General features: G+C 39.8%; 1 protein-coding gene across 1 annotated transcript in view; it reads left to right on the top strand.

Annotated features, from left to right (window-relative positions):
• Positions 1–14,638, top strand: part of QSOX2 (quiescin Q6 sulfhydryl oxidase 2) — a gene marked incomplete at its 5' end in the record, with an annotated part of 18,310 nt that extends 3,672 nt beyond the window's left edge. Inside the window, 7 exons of the mRNA XM_009870258.1 lie at positions 961–1,106; positions 1,525–1,668; positions 3,627–3,756; positions 5,862–5,984; positions 7,118–7,268; positions 11,368–11,556; positions 14,109–14,638. Coding sequence (XP_009868560.1) covers positions 961–1,106; positions 1,525–1,668; positions 3,627–3,756; positions 5,862–5,984; positions 7,118–7,268; positions 11,368–11,556; positions 14,109–14,638 — 1,413 coding nt within the window. The remainder of the gene's footprint in view (positions 1–960; positions 1,107–1,524; positions 1,669–3,626; positions 3,757–5,861; positions 5,985–7,117; positions 7,269–11,367; positions 11,557–14,108) is intronic.
• Positions 14,639–16,564: the final 1,926 nt, after the last annotated feature.

The following is a 16,564-nucleotide window of genomic DNA, read 5'->3' as shown; positions in this document are numbered from 1 at the left end:
GGGAAAGACTGAGCGTCATCTGATTAGAAAAATTGGGAGTCTGTCAGAAAGTGGAGTCTGCTTTCAAAAAGAAAAAATTTGTTAATGTTATCTAGTTTTTTAACTTATAGAATAGTTCGTTGAAATAGAAAATAACATTGTTTTCATGTTTACAGTATGAGACAATGTGGACAAAATCTCTGAGGCATCCTGATGTTACCACCCTCTTCGGCCTCCTCCACCTTTCGCTGAATTTTACGCCTTGCAAAGAAACTTGTGCCCATTCCCAGCAGCTCTAGTGCAGAAGCCCAGCATCAGATTTAAACAGCTGGTGGAGGCTGGTGTGAGCAAGGATGCTGGACTGGGAACTCCCAAGTCGTGAGGTGGAGGCACCTCTCCCTGTTCTCCTGTGATCTTGGGGAGCAAAAAGAGCTGACCAGGCAGCTGGGTGCTCTGACACCACAGACTGTGCAGCTCCATTTGCCAGGCAAAAGCCTAAACTCCTGTGGAGCCCTTAATTGTTTTCTAAGTCATGGAGCCTGACATCAGAACGCTATAAAGTGGTGGGACCAATGTTTCTTCACTATCTGAAAATTGCCTTTAGGCTCTTACATATATAACCTGAAACATAAACCTGTTGGTGCCTGTGGAATATCCTCCAGGCTATCTTGCGGTTTTATGAGGACATTTTATCATTCATTCTCATGTTTTCTTCAGATGTGTTAGACTTCAAAGGGAAAAGATCAAGTTAGACAAAAAAAAAAAAAAAAGAAAGACAGGAGTAATAATTTCCAGAGAGGAGTAAATCGTCTTTAACTGAAATTTTTAGTGTCCACAGAATACTCGTACCTGTGCTTCCTTGGTGAACAACTTAATGATGTACTTAAAGGATGATGCACTTCACCTATTTGTACATCTTGGCCTACAAGATTGGATATTCCTCGAACAATGTATAATTCATGTCATCTTTTCATTACCCAGGTTATCTTAGACTTGATCCAGTATGAAAACATCGTTGTAAAGAGAGCGTTGAATTTTGATAAGCCTTTGCTTGAGAAACTTGGGATTACTTCAGTCCCTTCGTGCTATCTGCTGCATCCAAATGGGTCCCATGGATTAATTAACATGTAAGTAGTTTTCTGTCTGAGGAATACAAGGAGATTCGCTTAAGCCATAAAACCAATTTCCATAGCTTCCTTTCATACAAAGCAAGTTATTCTATAACCTTCTTTTGCGTATTTATAATGACATCATGTCCTGGCAAGTAATCAATACATTATACCGAATAAAGTTGTGCATTACCTGCATTTATTAGTAAGAGACCTAATACTACTTTTGCTTATTTCAAACCACTAATCCAAATAATGTGATTACTATTCCAAAGTTGAACATTGTTTCATTTCGCTTTGTATCAAAACATAACATGTTGCACTGGGAATGTAAGACACAAAGTGAATATCTTCTTTTATAAATACACTAATTTCCTTTGGATATTCACTTGGTTTATGGCTAAAGGTAACGTTTACTTTGTTCATTTATGTGCAGCTTGAAGCCTCTGAGGTCTTCCTTTTCTTCATATTTAAAGTCACTGACAGGTGTAAGAAAAAAACTTCTTTTGCCACTTCAGCTACCTGTTCAAGAAAACAAAGAGGAAAGTACAGAAATCAAGGTGTGGAAAGAGTTCGATAAGTAAGTGACACCTTTGATATCCAGATAATTGCCTGGTTGTTAAAATATGCTTGCAGTTTTTTCTTGCCACGTGGGAAACTGTGCTGTAATTTATTGACAAAAATCCTAGTGCACTTCAAAATTTTACTTCATCCCACCTCAGATGATGCACCTTGAGTTGAGTAGGTTGGTCACTACTGAATGATCTGCATTCTCCCGCTGGGCAAAATTTAAGGCTTTGTATTTAGTGCTGGAGATTCCAGCATCAAAGCTAAGAGCAAAGCTTTGTGCTGTTGCTTCAACTTCATCAAGTATTTATTCATCAAGGATTTATCGCCTATTACCTGAAGTATATAGATTGCTGATTTGAAGTGATGGAAGACCTCAGCAAGTAATCAGTGTCCCTGAAAAAAAAAAAAAAGTAAAATAACAAGCTACAAGATTTCTGTGGAAAATGAGAATTCTCGGTGTACATAATAGAGAAGCAGTGTCCACTAAAAAGTGCTTGTCAAATGCAAGTATAATAGAAAATGCTAAAGTCCTTGTAAAAGATGTTTATCATAGCAAATCCGTTAAGGTTTAACTTCACCCTCTTTCCCTCTTTGTTTGAGAGAAGGATGCAAAGGCTTTGCAGAGAGATAATCCGTCAGCATCTTTAGATGGAAAAGATGTAAGACTGAGTGCTTGCATTTCATGCTTATTTTTCTTTCATAGAAACTATTAGTGTCATCTTCTTTCAATTACTATTATATTTTTTATGAAACAGTCTGTTACCAAAACAACTTGGTTAAATTGAGCTGCTTTCCAGCAAGACAAAAGCTTATTGGTACGAATCTCCAGTCCAACTAAACAGGATCCTTTGGGAGAACTTCATGCATCATTCATATGGACGTCTCTTGATATAAGAAACTTGAAGCAAAATTTTTCTGGGTTTTGTGAGATTTAAGTGAGTACATTATTAATCAAGGAGATAAATTCAGAAAAAGCATAAAGTTTGAGTTGTTAAGAATATAGATTATTCTGTGTTTTAATGTTATTTCCTGTTGCTCAGGAGATGGGGTTCAGTTGCCTGAAGGACTGTTTTTTAATTCTGTTTGGTTTTAGAAATAGTAGCGCTAATGAACTCTTACAAGAAGCATTAACTCTACTCACTGTGTGGACTGTCTGTTCTGTTACCTCGCTCTGCAGCATACTGTCTAAAGTTTGTACTCGGGACGTGGTGGAGGGCAGGGTGGTTTATTTGATCCATTTGTGCTTTGTAAAGTGTGTTTTGTTGTTTTGAAGGTACCTGGTTGTGAGAAAGGACTCTTAAAATCTTTGATTTGTTTTACTTGTACATGTCATAAGGTGCTTTAAGAGCTGGGGTGATTAAAATTGACCATGAAACTTGTGGGCTGAGAGCCTGCAGTAAAACTACTGCATTTGGGGAAGGATTTCTGGATTCAGTCCTTCCCAACATTGACCTTTTTCAGTCTTGTTTTCACTCCTGTTCTGTGTGTAAACACCTTCTGTTCAACAAAAGTCTCTCTTTTTTCGTAGCATGTCATTTTTCTACTTGTGGTCAGTCCTGAAGAGAACCTGTAATTTCTTTGCGCTAGCTGTTCCCTTGCTGACAGCGTCAGGGTTATAGTTTCATTGCAAGGAAAAGCTGCCTGGGAGGCAGAAAGTTTAGTCAAATCGAAAAGCAGTTCCTGCGTATGGTTATGCCTCGTTTGCCTGAATGCTGAACAAAATAACGTGAAATTACTCTTTTAAAAGAGCGCGGTGACACTCATTGAACTCGACATTCACCGTGCCGAGCGCCTGAAGTAACTGCTGTGTCTTCCCAGGTCGGGTGAGGATATACTGCAATCACCGTGGAGTGGCAAACGTTGAGGTTTTTAATGCCACCTACTATATATCAATTTTACCCTCGCGACTGGCTGGAAAATGAGCCAAAGAAACCTGCCACTTGATAGGATTATATATGTGTGTTTCAGATCTAAGCTCTACATGGCTGACCTTGAATCGGGATTGCATTACCTGCTCAGGGTAGAGCTTGCGACGCACAAGACACTTGAGGGAGCTGAGCTAAAGACCTTCAAGGATTTTGTTACCATCTCTGCCAAGGTATACGCTTCGAGTCTTTGATTATTTGGAAGACTAAAGTGACTCTAACATAAAATTTATTGTGTGACCTAAGTCTCTCAAAATGTCTTTCAGAACATTTAAATAGGTGCTTCCTCACCGGCTTAAAAAAATAGTTTTGTGGGTTTCTTTGAATGTTATTTTTGAGTTACTGTACGCCCCTCTGACATACTTGTAGGGTTGAAATGCATTTTAATTTAATCATAGAAGGCTTGAAATTAAATAAAGCTTAAGTAGTCTGCAGCATATTGAACATGCGCTGTAAATATAGTCTATTTATCAGATTTTCAGGATAAGTAGCTATTGTAACAGAGTGGGATTAAAAAACCCCTTTGTTTTTCATTCTTGACTTTTGGATTTCATTAATGCGTACTTGACAAATGGTGTTCTATTTAGAGATATTAGTATCTTCTGTCTAAATTTTGAAATTAATTGAGGTATTGAATTTGAATATTTAAAAATTCAAGATGCTTATATCTGAGTGAAGGGACTACAGATGTAACATAATGTGATATGACTTGGGAAAAAAAAGAAATCATTTTAACTCTATAATGTCAGCCCACTGAAATGACCAAGGTCTCTTGATATGTACTCGCCGAGCAGCTCACACTTTGTTATATTTTAAAGAAAGCGAATGAATAGCTGTTTAAGGGAATAATAAGGCCTCTATGAACTATTTCCAAATATCTGGATTTATCTGAAAATCAGACAGACAGTTTCTTGCTACCCCCCGCCCCTCGCCTGCCATCAGAGGTCAGAAATCTCTGGCTGGCCTCATTTCTTTAAGAAAGTGTAGTGGTAATCTTTCCATCATATTATCCCTAAAACAGCCTCTGGTCTCCCTGATGGCCCCCGGCCAGCTGATGCCATTTGCTCCCCAGGCTGTTGGTGCATCAGCGGGGAATGTTCTCTTTCTCTCCAGGCTGCCCTGACACCAGCGGGGGCTCCTCTCCCACCTTTGCGTCCTCTCCTCGTGTCACACTTCCCTCGGTGGTCACAATTCTCAGGGGTTTCTGTCGAGAAACTTTTTATGCTATCCTCCTGTCTTTTAGATAGTACTGCATCGTATTCTGGGGGTGCTAGAGGACAAACAAATTACAAATGCCGTTATAATATGCAGGCAGTAGGGGTATGCAGGTTTTTTACAGACTATTTAAGAGTTGTCTTTGAGCACAAGCGATGCACAGGGTCCCTTGCGTTAGATACAGCACAAACAATTAGCAAAAGGTTGTTCCTGCCTGTTAGATTTGCATAGTATCAAGCGAGTGGTCTGTGAAATAGAGGTTATCAATAGTTGGGCAACGGCTGCGGAACGATCAGCCTATGTTCAGCGTGTTCTGTCATAATTTACTTTATGTATTTAATGGAGCAGATACAGGGACTTTATTTCCCCATCTACTGAAACACTGCTCTCTCTGGAACCTCTTAGAGGATGGTATGCATGCTCTGCTTAATTCCGTAGTAATTGCAACCCTCATGAAAGCAAAATACTGTTTTTGATGTAAAATAAGGGCGTTACCACTGATTTACTCATCTGCTAGGCTGTGACTTCTTTAAGTTGCAAGTTAAGGAACTCACTATTTCTAAATCACTTTGGAAATCGCTGTTACACGTATGAAAAGGAAAATGCTCTTCTAGATAACCAACTTGTACATGAACAAAAGTTCTGTAAGAACTAATTTTTGTGATTAATGTCATAGTGAGGATTTCAGCCTCTCTGATTCGCTAAGCTCTTACGCTCTCTTCTGAGCTATATGCTGAACTGAATTACCTTCATGCCAAATTCGATCTAACCTGTCAAAAAATTGTTCCATAGCATTTCTGCCAGCTAGCGGGTAGTTTCATTCTACTGGCTAACATTTTGTGCATGCAGCTTATTAAATTGTGCAAGCAAAAGCTGGCGTGAGACGGCGTCGTATTGAAAGCAGAACAAGTAATTCATTTACTCGTAACAGAGGAAAATATGAAGCATTTTAAATACAGGAAAAACACATTTGGGTAAAGATAAAAGTGGCTTGCTGCGAGTGACATCTGTGCTTTAAAGTGTGGATATTTTCTTACGTGTTTTATTTTTTTTTTTCCCTCAGCTTTTTCCTGGCCGTCAGCCTGTGGTAAAGTTGTTAGAGACCTTGCAAGAGTGGCTGGTGAGCCTTCCATTAGACAAAATCCCTTATGATGCTATCCTAGATCTGGTCAACAACAAAATGCGGGTAAGCTGTTGCTAGTTCCCAGCATAAAATAGAGCATTAGTAAAGGATAAGATTCTGTGTAAATCTAAGACATCACTTACTGATGGTCCCTCAGTCATAATGGAGTTATAAGAAGGTTAAAATGAAAACAAAATCATTACCAGGAAAAAAAAAATATAAAAAAATCCACATGAAGGAATTGAAATGAGAGAATTGAAATAGCCAATCCTGTCTCAGTTTTATAATGAGCAAGCAGATGCTGACATGTGCATGTTCCCTAAAGTCAGCTTCACATGATGCAAGATTCCCAGCAGCTTATTTTTGAGTTGCCTTCTCTCGCCGTGCCTGCTCATGGCAGCTTCCTCTCGAACGTCACAGTTTAAGTGATGGGAAATTTACTCACTGAAATGGGCATTATTCCTGAAGAGTTTCCCTAAATACTCTTGAATTTCCTGTCACAGCGAGGCGCTCGCTGGGAATCTCATCTCGCTTTGGGAATGTGAAGCTCCGTGGTCGATCTTTGTGCAGAAGTTAATAAGAGTCTTTCTTCCCATGAAATGACATTGCTGCCTGCGATTTGGAAGCCTCTCATGCATTTTAGGAAGCAGAGGGATAAGTCTCAGAAACTAAAATCTTGCGCTGGATTTTAGGTAGAATGAATAAGGAGCCTGTTAAGGCTTTACCACTGGGAGTCACCGGGATCTTGCTGAGTGATTTTTAATGTGCCCAGGGAAGCTGCAGCTCTCGGTTCACAGTAGTATTTGTGTGTGTTGTGTTAATATCGTGCTTCAAAAAACAACGTACAAGTTCAGCTACTTAATGTTTTCTGTCAGCCTAATGAGACATTTGTGATGTACATTTTAGTAGGTTTGTCATCAGTTCCTGCACATTGTGTGTTGTGTAATATGCTGGCAAGAGGGATGAGTTTTATAATGGTATGTCAGAGTATCTCAGACTTGAGGATTGTTAAAAATTTGAAATTCGTTTGCTTTAAGCATGAGTTCATTAGCAACAAATGCAGAGAGAGTCATTTACTATTCTTTATCCTTGTATCACCTCAGTTTCAAGGTAAGTTCAACTGTGACTGCTGTTACACTCAGTACTGCATTTAGGTCCCAGAGCTAAATACTTTTAAAAATACTTTTTTTTTTCAGATTTCTGGGATATTTCTCAGTAAGAAGGTTCAGTGGGTTGGATGTCAGGGCAGCAGACCAGAGCTGAGAGGTTATTCCTGTTCCCTTTGGAAGCTGTTTCATACCCTCACTGTCCAAGCTGCGCTGCACCCAAAAGCTTTGATAAATACAGGTAAGCAGCAACTACATGAGATGAGTGTTGAAGGATGAAACGAGTATGTGTACAATAGAGAAAGTAACGGATTAGGGCAAATTTTGAGTGTTAAAAAAAAAATAAAAATACTCAGTTAATGCATTGGTGGAGGCCAGTGGCTGTCGAGCAAAAGCTTTCAGGTTGGTACCAGCAGAGGTCAGAGCGTCGCTTCACTGCAGCGGGAAGGCACAGGAAAGAGAGCCCGGCAGTTTGTCCTTGCTTAGAAACGTGGTAAATAAAGTGTGAGCAGTAGAGCAGGAAAAAAAAGAGAGTTTCAAACAAAGAAATTCTGAACGACCTGAAAAGGGATGAGGATTGTTCAGCTTGCCTGAGGTTGCAATGCTCATTTAATTTGAGAAGAATGAGACTTAACCGTACAGTTTAGCAGCTATAAAGGATGTACAACCATGAGCCAACCCTTCTGTAATGTAATTTTTTAAAATACTGGATGTTATGACTGTTTGGGGGTTTTTTTCAGCTTAATGTGCCTAGTGTCCATTAATCTCTGCAGGGATGTACTGCTTTGCAAGCGCTCTGTAAAGCAAGTGATTTTTTGACGTGCAGCATCTTGTGAAACGGAGGGTTAATATTCTGGTGACGATTCCCATTTAAGAATTGTGCTGGATATATAATATATTTTCCTTGCACCATTGAAATAGAATTACTAGTGTAAAATATCGACCTTCATCTGCTTTTATTCTTGCCGGGGCAGTGCTTTGTTTGGTTATATTTCTGTTTAGTTTTCATGTAAAGCCTTTTTGATGTATTCACGGAATATAAGAATACTCAGTGGACTGTTACTAGATCATAAAACTGAGTAATTTGCAATTGGTCAGTTGCTGATGGTATGTTTTTTTAAAAAAATACTTAATTCAAATTATAGATACCGATGCTTGTCCAGCATTACTTGCAACGATGGTGAAAATCTCTCAGTTCCTGATATTGAATCTCCTGCCGGTTAAGGAATTTTTTTTGATAGCTAATCATGCTGTTGTTGATTTTGTTTCTCTGTGCTGTTTCTTATTTTGTTTGTTATTCATGGGACGGTAGTTTCAATCCCTTTAATTCAGCACTGAGCTCTACATGCTGAGTTTGAGGGCTTTTTGCTTTAGCTGTTCAACGAGATCACACTCAAATTAAACTTCTGCTTTTTTCCTATTGCCAAAAAATGTTCTAATCAAGCGTAAAAACATTCTTAATATTTAACTACACGAAACTGCGTCTTAAATCGCTCCCGTGTTTGAAGCGCGGGCTCTAGTCGATCTGAAGTTAAAAATACATCGTGGAACCTGAAAACTCTTTGGCACACTTAGCCATCGATGTAAATCGGGCCAGATATGTGATGATCACTTCTTATGGCGAAAGAATTGGGTCAGTCTGAGACTGCCGGATTATGTCTTGGGAGGTTTTCCTCTCCTTATTGCTTGTTTAAATCCCATCTACTAAAAAGCATGATGTACTCCCTAATCCTTCCCACCACAGGTAGGGTTTTATGGTTCTTGTCCACTTTAAAGATTAGGGTTACCCTGAATTGCAGTAGTTTGGGAGGAAAGAGAAAAGGAGGATTACACGATGATACATGGCAGATGTTAATAGAAGATTCATCTCTGGGCTGATAAAAGAAAAACAAACAAAAATGAGCCATTTTGCAATTGTTTGTTTTCTTTTTAAAGCAGCTTTTTTTTTGTTTTCTTGCTAGTTTTCTCTGCTTGCAGAGGCTGCCAGTCAGCGTGAACTTGCTACGGCTTTCTTGATATAATGGTTTTAGTAGTTTATGTTCGACATGCTTTAATGGCGAACGGCATAATTGGAACCCGCAGTGGGGTCAGCACAGGGGAATCCGGAGGAACTCTGATTGGAACCGCTCACACCCGAGGATGCATAAAATCGGTGTAGAAATGTAGTCCTGAGCACACTTAATTATTTGAAATGTGGTTTTAGGTAATAGTATCCATTAGGGGGAATATGACAGACTTGTGGATTTTATATTTAAAAAAAAATTTAAAAATTATCTGGATTCTCTTTGGTCTGTTGCTGAATTTGAAAGACCTCCCCACAAAATGAATTTTCAAAAGCATAACACTGCACAGGAGAACAGACATAATTAAATTTGCTTATGAATCTCTGTTCCTCCATAAAGAGGATATTTGCTAATAGTTACTGTTGTCGTGTTTGTTGTTGATTTTTTTTCTAAATATATATTTTAGTATATGTGATAATACTGTTTTGCCTGAAATTCGTTTCAACTTTCCAAAATTATTTTTCAGCGCTTCTTTCAATGCTGTAATTTAATCTGCTTTAATCTCATAGCTTTTATTTATACGTGCCTATTCAATCACAGATATTGCATGTCTGAGCAGAGATTGGTTCCTTTTCGTGATTTCTTTCTGGCTCCAGAGACTATTTTTGCTGCCGTATTTAAGAACACAGCGTTGCTGTTCTAAATACAGGTGTTTAGGACAGTCTTCATGCATTTCCTAGATACCTAACAGGTAAGTACTTTGCTGGTTTAGAGTAGGGTTTGTTGAGGATATTTTCTTCCCCCTAAAAACAGTGCGTGTATGGAGGGCCTCGGACAGCGAGCAGAGCGCCGTCACCCTTTACTAAAGACCCTGCAAACCCCGCGTTGTAAATTACTCGGGGTAGAGGTGTTCAGCTGCGGGAGTCGGTAATTTGATCAGTCTGTGTCAGGAAATGTGTTTTGCCTGACAAGTGTGTGTTCACGGTGACGAATAGCACCCCCGTAAATACATTTTTGGCATAATTCACTGGATCAATTAAGCGGGAATCAGAAAATCTGTGAGACGGAGATGAAACCATGAGGATTTCAACGAATTATATCAAGTTTTCAAACCTTACAGGGACAGGGACTACCTGCTGTCACAATAAAAGCCCAGGACAAAGTTCTCCCTCTGTAAAGATCTTAGCTTACTTCTGAATAAAGTAATGATTTTGGGGTTTTTTTGCATTACCTTTAGTGTAGAAGTGCAAGTGTTACAGAAGGAGTAATGTGTTTTTATTTATTTTCAGAGGAATTCCAGAGTTACTCTTGAAAGTGCGGATGTTGCTAAGTAGCTGCGACGTGTGTTCATTCAGTGCCTGCCAAAAAAGCCGCACAATTAATAACCCTGATGAGATTTTGATATTCTCTAATACCTCGGAGTGATGGAGAAACAAACAGACTTCACAGGCACCTTATGAAATACTTCTCAGACAGGTTTTGACAGCAAGGTCACCCTAACTTTAGTGCCTGAGCATAAATGCAGTGGTGAATGCACAACATAAATATTCGAAAGTCTCTACTTCCAGAAGAACTATGTGAAGTATGGACAAAAAATTCAAAATATACTGGGCTTCTGAAAAACAATTTCAACGTCTGATTTTCATTTAGCTAAGTTTGTAAGATACTCTTTGAAAGGAGAAATTTCACTGTAAAGAACACTTTAACTTTTATTTAATGGGTTCAGGGTGACTTTGAACATAAATTTTGTACACTGGATGTGTCGGTATGTATTGGTATAAATAACTGCTTTGCATTTTTAATAACACTATTGCTCACCTAGCATTTTTGGAACCTTAATGTGTGTGAAATAATTCCCTTGTAGTTGTGTGTGATATCCCAGACAGCCTTTTAAAACAGTGTATTTTGACAGGTACTGCTTGAGATCGCTTTAAACTCTACATTAGAAACCGAATTATTTGGCAACGAATAAATGAACATTTCGCTTTGACTACTTAACAACGATATTCAATATGTGTTTTGTTGGGGAGGGGTGTTTCTCTTAAGACCTGTGTGAAGCTTTTAATCCCTCTCATAGCTTTGGGGCAGGTTCTGTAGGATTGCCCGTGTTCTTTGCAGAGCTTCAAATTATGGAAAAGGCCAGTTTCTTCTCTCTCAAGTGAAGGTACAAATTTGCATGGAACAACAGCATTTCCTTTCCTTTTACTTGCAAGTAAATCATAGAATCGTAGAGTGGCCTAGGTTGGAAGGGACCTTAGAGATCATCCAATCCAATGGTTTGCTTCTCGTTGAAGCATCTACACAGAGGCTAAATGCATCCATCACCTGTCTTCCCAGGTCTTGAAGATAGTCCCCAGACAGTGCTTCAGATCCTGCGGAGATACATTCACCACTTTTTTGGATGCAAGGCCTGTGCCCAGCATTTCGAAGAAATGGCCAAAGAGTCCATGGACTCCGTTCAGACCTTCGACAAGGCTGTGCTCTGGCTCTGGGAGAAACACAACGTCGTGAACAACAGGCTCGCAGGTAGGGAAGACCTTGCTTAGGAAAAGCCACCGAAGGGAGCCGTGCCCGAAAGACAAGGCCGTGGCCTTTTAGACAGTGTGGGTTGTATTCGAGCGCCGCGATCGGCAGATCGGACTCTGACGTGGGTTTTGAACAACGGAAAGTTGTGCCAGCTTGACGTTACTTTATAAATACCAACTTCAAAAGACTTGGTGTGCAAGGCAGGCACTTGTGTATAGAGCAAAACCTAGAGCATCCTGATAACTGTAACTCCAAAAATGAGGATGCTCACCTTGAGAAATACACCCTTGAGATGCACAACCCTCCGGTAACGGTCCTCCATAACTCTCATGATATGTAATGAAAAAACGTCATTATTCTCAAAGATCCTGTTTCTTCTGAGATTTCACCTGTTGCTTGATCTTTCTGGAGGACCAGTCAAAGCCACTTCAAAAAGGAGCAATACAGTTCAGTTACTTATTGCTCAATACAAAATAATTAACGTTTCCTTCTGTAACAGTTTAAATAAACGTTAAAACCTGCCTCCGTTTTGTTCTGGAGAGATGCTGTAGAGAAAATTATGATAATTGAACAGGAGACTTTCTTAGGATAAAAGAGCCTAGACTATTAGCAGATCAGCAACTGAATAAAATAAAATTACTGTGCAAAGAAAATCTGTTCCCCTGCTAGATTGCTGTGTTTTCAGTTAGACTAAATGTACTGTTCAAAAAACTGGTTGTATTTAATCCGTTCTGTTATGGGGATATCAAGTAACTAAAGCACTAAAGCAAATTGGTTTCTCTTTGCACTTAATCCCTGTCTGCTGTTACGGATCTGCGTAAGGTAGAATTAGTTACAATATAAATATGCTATATTGTGTTTATGTTATGGTTGGGCTGAATTCCCAAGATTTATGAAGTAGTAAATACTGTCGCGAGTATAAACAGTTTGTCTCTTTTCTCCAAGGAGGAAAAAGTAAATGATGAGGAATTTAAATAAAAACAGCCCCTCGTGTTCGCTGCTATTGCCAGGTTGAACACAGAAGAAGATAGTCCTGGTGACTGGAAGTTGCTAAGTAGCGGAGCGATATATTTAAAACATTAAATTACTGGAAAACTCGCATGGATGTCGATTTAGATGATGCAACAGCTGGCTAAGATAACCTTTTAGTAAGAAGTATAAAGGAGTATAAATGTAGCGGAATAAATAATATTGTTAAATTATGCTTTTTAAGTTTGCTAAAATTTCTCTTTGAGACAGTGACTTATTTTAATCCTTAAAAGCTGCATCGGTGTTTCTGGTGACGTCTGGAGCTTTCAGTGAGCGATGAGGTTTGGCCGGTCAGTAAAAACACCTTGGCACAGCCTTCGGGTGCGGGTCGTGAGATTGTTGTACATGGCTCTGCCCTATTTAATTCCTTCTTGTTGCTGTAGAATGTCCAGAATTTATAGCATTCTTGCCTTTGGCAGGAAAACATGAAATACAGCAAGTTTTGTTTCTACTTTCTCTACTGAAACAAACTGAGGACTGAGTGATCTGTATTTAAGATACCTGAAATGCAAACTCATTCTCTTCCTTGTAACTGTCAAGGAGACAAATATTTTCAAGCATCGTTTGGATCCCAGGACAATATTTTGTGCAAAATCACAGGGAAGTTTCTTGTCTTTAAAAAACATAAAAATAAAAAAGATAGGAATCTGTATTTCTGAAATATTTTAAGCAGTAGTGTACTCATAACGATCGGCTAAATAAATTAGCTCTTTTACCAGGTAGAGGTTTTTGTTCTAAGAAATCATCTCCATCCACATTTTAACTTATTTTTTTAGCACAAAGTGCAAAACTAGCTACAGCGTTCTGTGCCCTGCCACCGAGACAGACAGGCGGCCGGAGCTATGAGCAACCGAAATGTTAAAATCGGATCTAGTTCGAGACGGCGTCAGGTGTTTAAATGTTAAAAACGCAAGTGGGGGAAAAATGCATCTTTAATATGATAATGGTTTGGGAAGTACTTAGAATAGTTTGCTGTAGGAATAACACAAGCAGATGAAAAAGCAAGCTTAGGAAGGAATGGTTCACAGTATAGAAACGTGAAAATATCCACAAGTCCTTGGCCTTGAAGCTGCTCCTGCAAACCAAGCTCCGGGATTAAAGAGCGTTTAGTGCCAGAGAGCAGTTCGTTCTGAACCAGAATTCTCGTTAACCCCTGAAGGGCCCACACGGTGGTTTTCATGCTCTCTAAAAACAGAGCAATTGTAGAATCTTGTGTTAGAACTCGAGCGCTGCCGCTTTTACTGGGAGAAAAGAAAAACGATAATTACGACTTAGCGTTTGTATTCTGAAAAAGGAAGCAATAATTCGGAACGGCGTCTGTAAGGAAACTTAGGAATTTCCAAAATCCGTCATGATTGTCTTCAGTTTCATACAAGCATTGTTGTGCTCTAGGCTTTTCTTGCCAACCTTAATATTTATACGTGGAAAATACTCCCTGTGGTTTCCAGTGAAGTGTCTGATGGTTCAGCTTTCCCAGTCCGTTCACTTCTGATACTTTATTTTTTTTTTCTCCTGCCAATTAGGTGATTTGACTGAAGATCCAAAATTTCCCAAAGTTCAGTGGCCAACCCCAGACATTTGTCCTGCATGTCATGAAGAAATTAAAGGATTACACAGCTGGAACGAAGCCCAAGTTCTACAGTTCATGAAGGCTCACTATAACACTGAAAATATTCTATATAAATACACTGAAAACCCGACTGACTCCAGTGAAGCTGAGCAGGGAGATGCAAAGGAAGCGAACGACAAAAACCTTGTGAAGAAACCAACTGGAAACAGAGAAAATAAGATCCAGGAGAAAGAGAACATGCTGGATGCAGATTCTAAGGTCTTGGAGAAGCTGAACCACAAAGATGGGGGTAAAGGCGCAGTCGCATCAGTTAAGGACACGAAGCAGGCCGTGTCGTTCTTGGGGATCGGATTTTCAAACATAGACATGAGCCTGTGTGTCATCCTGTACGTAGCATCGTCCGTGTTTTTGATGATAATGTACTTTTTTTTCCGCATGAGGTCTAAACGGTGGAAGGTGAAGTATTACCGTTCGTCCGTATAGCCGTCTGAGTCGGAGGCGAAGTTTTCGTTGTACGTGGCTGTTCAGTACCAGATACAGCTTTAATATTTATGATCAGGGATTTTATATACGGTGTTCCTTGTTTCAAACCCCTTTCCTCCCAGGTCATTTCACAAGTGTTCTTGCTTAATATATGGAGCTCGCTGTAAGAACCCTAATCTGTGAGTGAGGCACGCAGCGCTGGCATGAAATGTCCGCTGAAGGAAGCGTCACATTTTGCAGTTAAGATTTTTTTTCTGTGACTTTACCACCTACATCCTTTACTCATTTTCAGAGTAAACATTGCATTATGCAATCAACTGTGCCTGGTTCAGAAGGGAATTGGATATTGTTTTGTGTACCTCAAGTCAGGGTTGGTCTTATTTTCAATTTGTCCTGAGCTGATTCCACCTACCAGAGTATTGAATGGATACGCTGTTACTTGGCTGCTTCATTTGGAGAAGCAAGAATTCTGAATTCGGGTTTGTTGTGGTTTTTTTTTTTCAAGAAACTAGAGTTCTATTTTGATTAAATCGATTGTAAACCTATGTGACTTTCTGAAATATTATTTACACCATGTATTTAAAGTGGAAAGCATTACACGTTCAAATAAGTCTTCCATTCTCTTGTGCATTCCAGCCAAGGATGTGTTCACCTGTCTGTGCTCGGGTGAGAGTTTTGGGGCAGTTTGTATCTCGGTAAGCAACCTGATTCTGATCGCTGCTGACCGTTTCAGTGGAGTTTAGATGTGAGCAGGGAGAGGCTCGGAGCCAGTGCTTTACTTGCTCCTCTGTTGGAGTGTTAGGGAACTGGCCTCGCTCTTTAATGGATCAGAATTTTGAGCTGAGTAATTACTGTGTTCTCGGGATGGAAGTCAATCCTGATGAATTCTAGCAAAAGAAAACATCAGCCTGCCAGGACAGATTTACACATCTGGAAATACGAAGTTTCTTATTTTGGTTAACTCCATCCCAGAAGAGTAGTTTTCTTCTTGTAAGGTGGGCTGAACACTGCGGTTGGTATTTCCAGGTTGGAGCTCCCGGAGAGTATCTGTCACCTGCTGGCTGTCGAGTCGTCTGCCCCACTTCTGCATTTTGGGGGAAGAAGGGTTTCACTCATGGTGAAGTCCAAGAACTGCTCCCTCCTGGGACGTGGCAGCAGTTGGGAACGTGGCAGTTGCCCTTATGGGTCTGGCTGGGGTCCTGGCTGGCAGCAATTAGAAGAAACCGTGAAAACAGTAATAAAATGACCATTTGGAATCGGAGTTCCTCTCTGATCCTAGCTGGGGGAGATAATTCACGTCCTGGATAGTGAAGTTTATAATCCTATCCAATGTAATTGAGCATGTTCTAGTTATCCATTACCTAATCTTTAGTTAATCCTAATAGGTTTTGGCCTCAATGTTTTCTTGTGGCAGGGAGTTCTACAGATTAATTATGTTATATAAAAAGGCTTTTCCTTTCAATTCTACATTCGCAACTTCTAATTTAATTGCATGTTCGCTAACTCTTCTGCTACATGAGAAGGAATAAATAGTCCCTGGCCAATTCGTTGTATTTATACTGTTAGTCTGTGCTCCTCTTATTCCCATCCGAAGCCCCAGCATAAAAAGTTTAAAGCCTGGCAACAACAATGGTCTAAAAGCACAACAACTCCGCAGGGATATTTCTTCATCATGAAATCTCGTTTGTTCCCAAAACTGAACGCTCCTGACCTGAGTGTCTGCTGCTTCAATTGTAATAACGAAACCGAGCTCCAAAGATTTGCTGTCCCTCGTTCCTTGAGTTTATCGAAACAACGTACACGTAAAGTATTAAACCTTCTGTGGGTGTGGTAAACGTGTCAGCGGAAAAAAAAATCCCTGACCACGTGACGCTGTTAGTCTGACAAACGTAGAGGTGCCTTCTCTGTGCTTTCCTTAAGCCACCT

The sequence above is a fragment of the Apaloderma vittatum genome, unplaced genomic scaffold, assembly GCF_000703405.1.
Source record: "Apaloderma vittatum isolate BGI_N311 unplaced genomic scaffold, ASM70340v1 scaffold755, whole genome shotgun sequence".
Lineage (NCBI taxonomy): Eukaryota > Metazoa > Chordata > Aves > Trogoniformes > Trogonidae > Apaloderma > Apaloderma vittatum.
The sequence above is the reverse complement of the archived record's forward strand: the minus strand, read 5'-3'. Positions and strand labels throughout refer to the sequence as shown.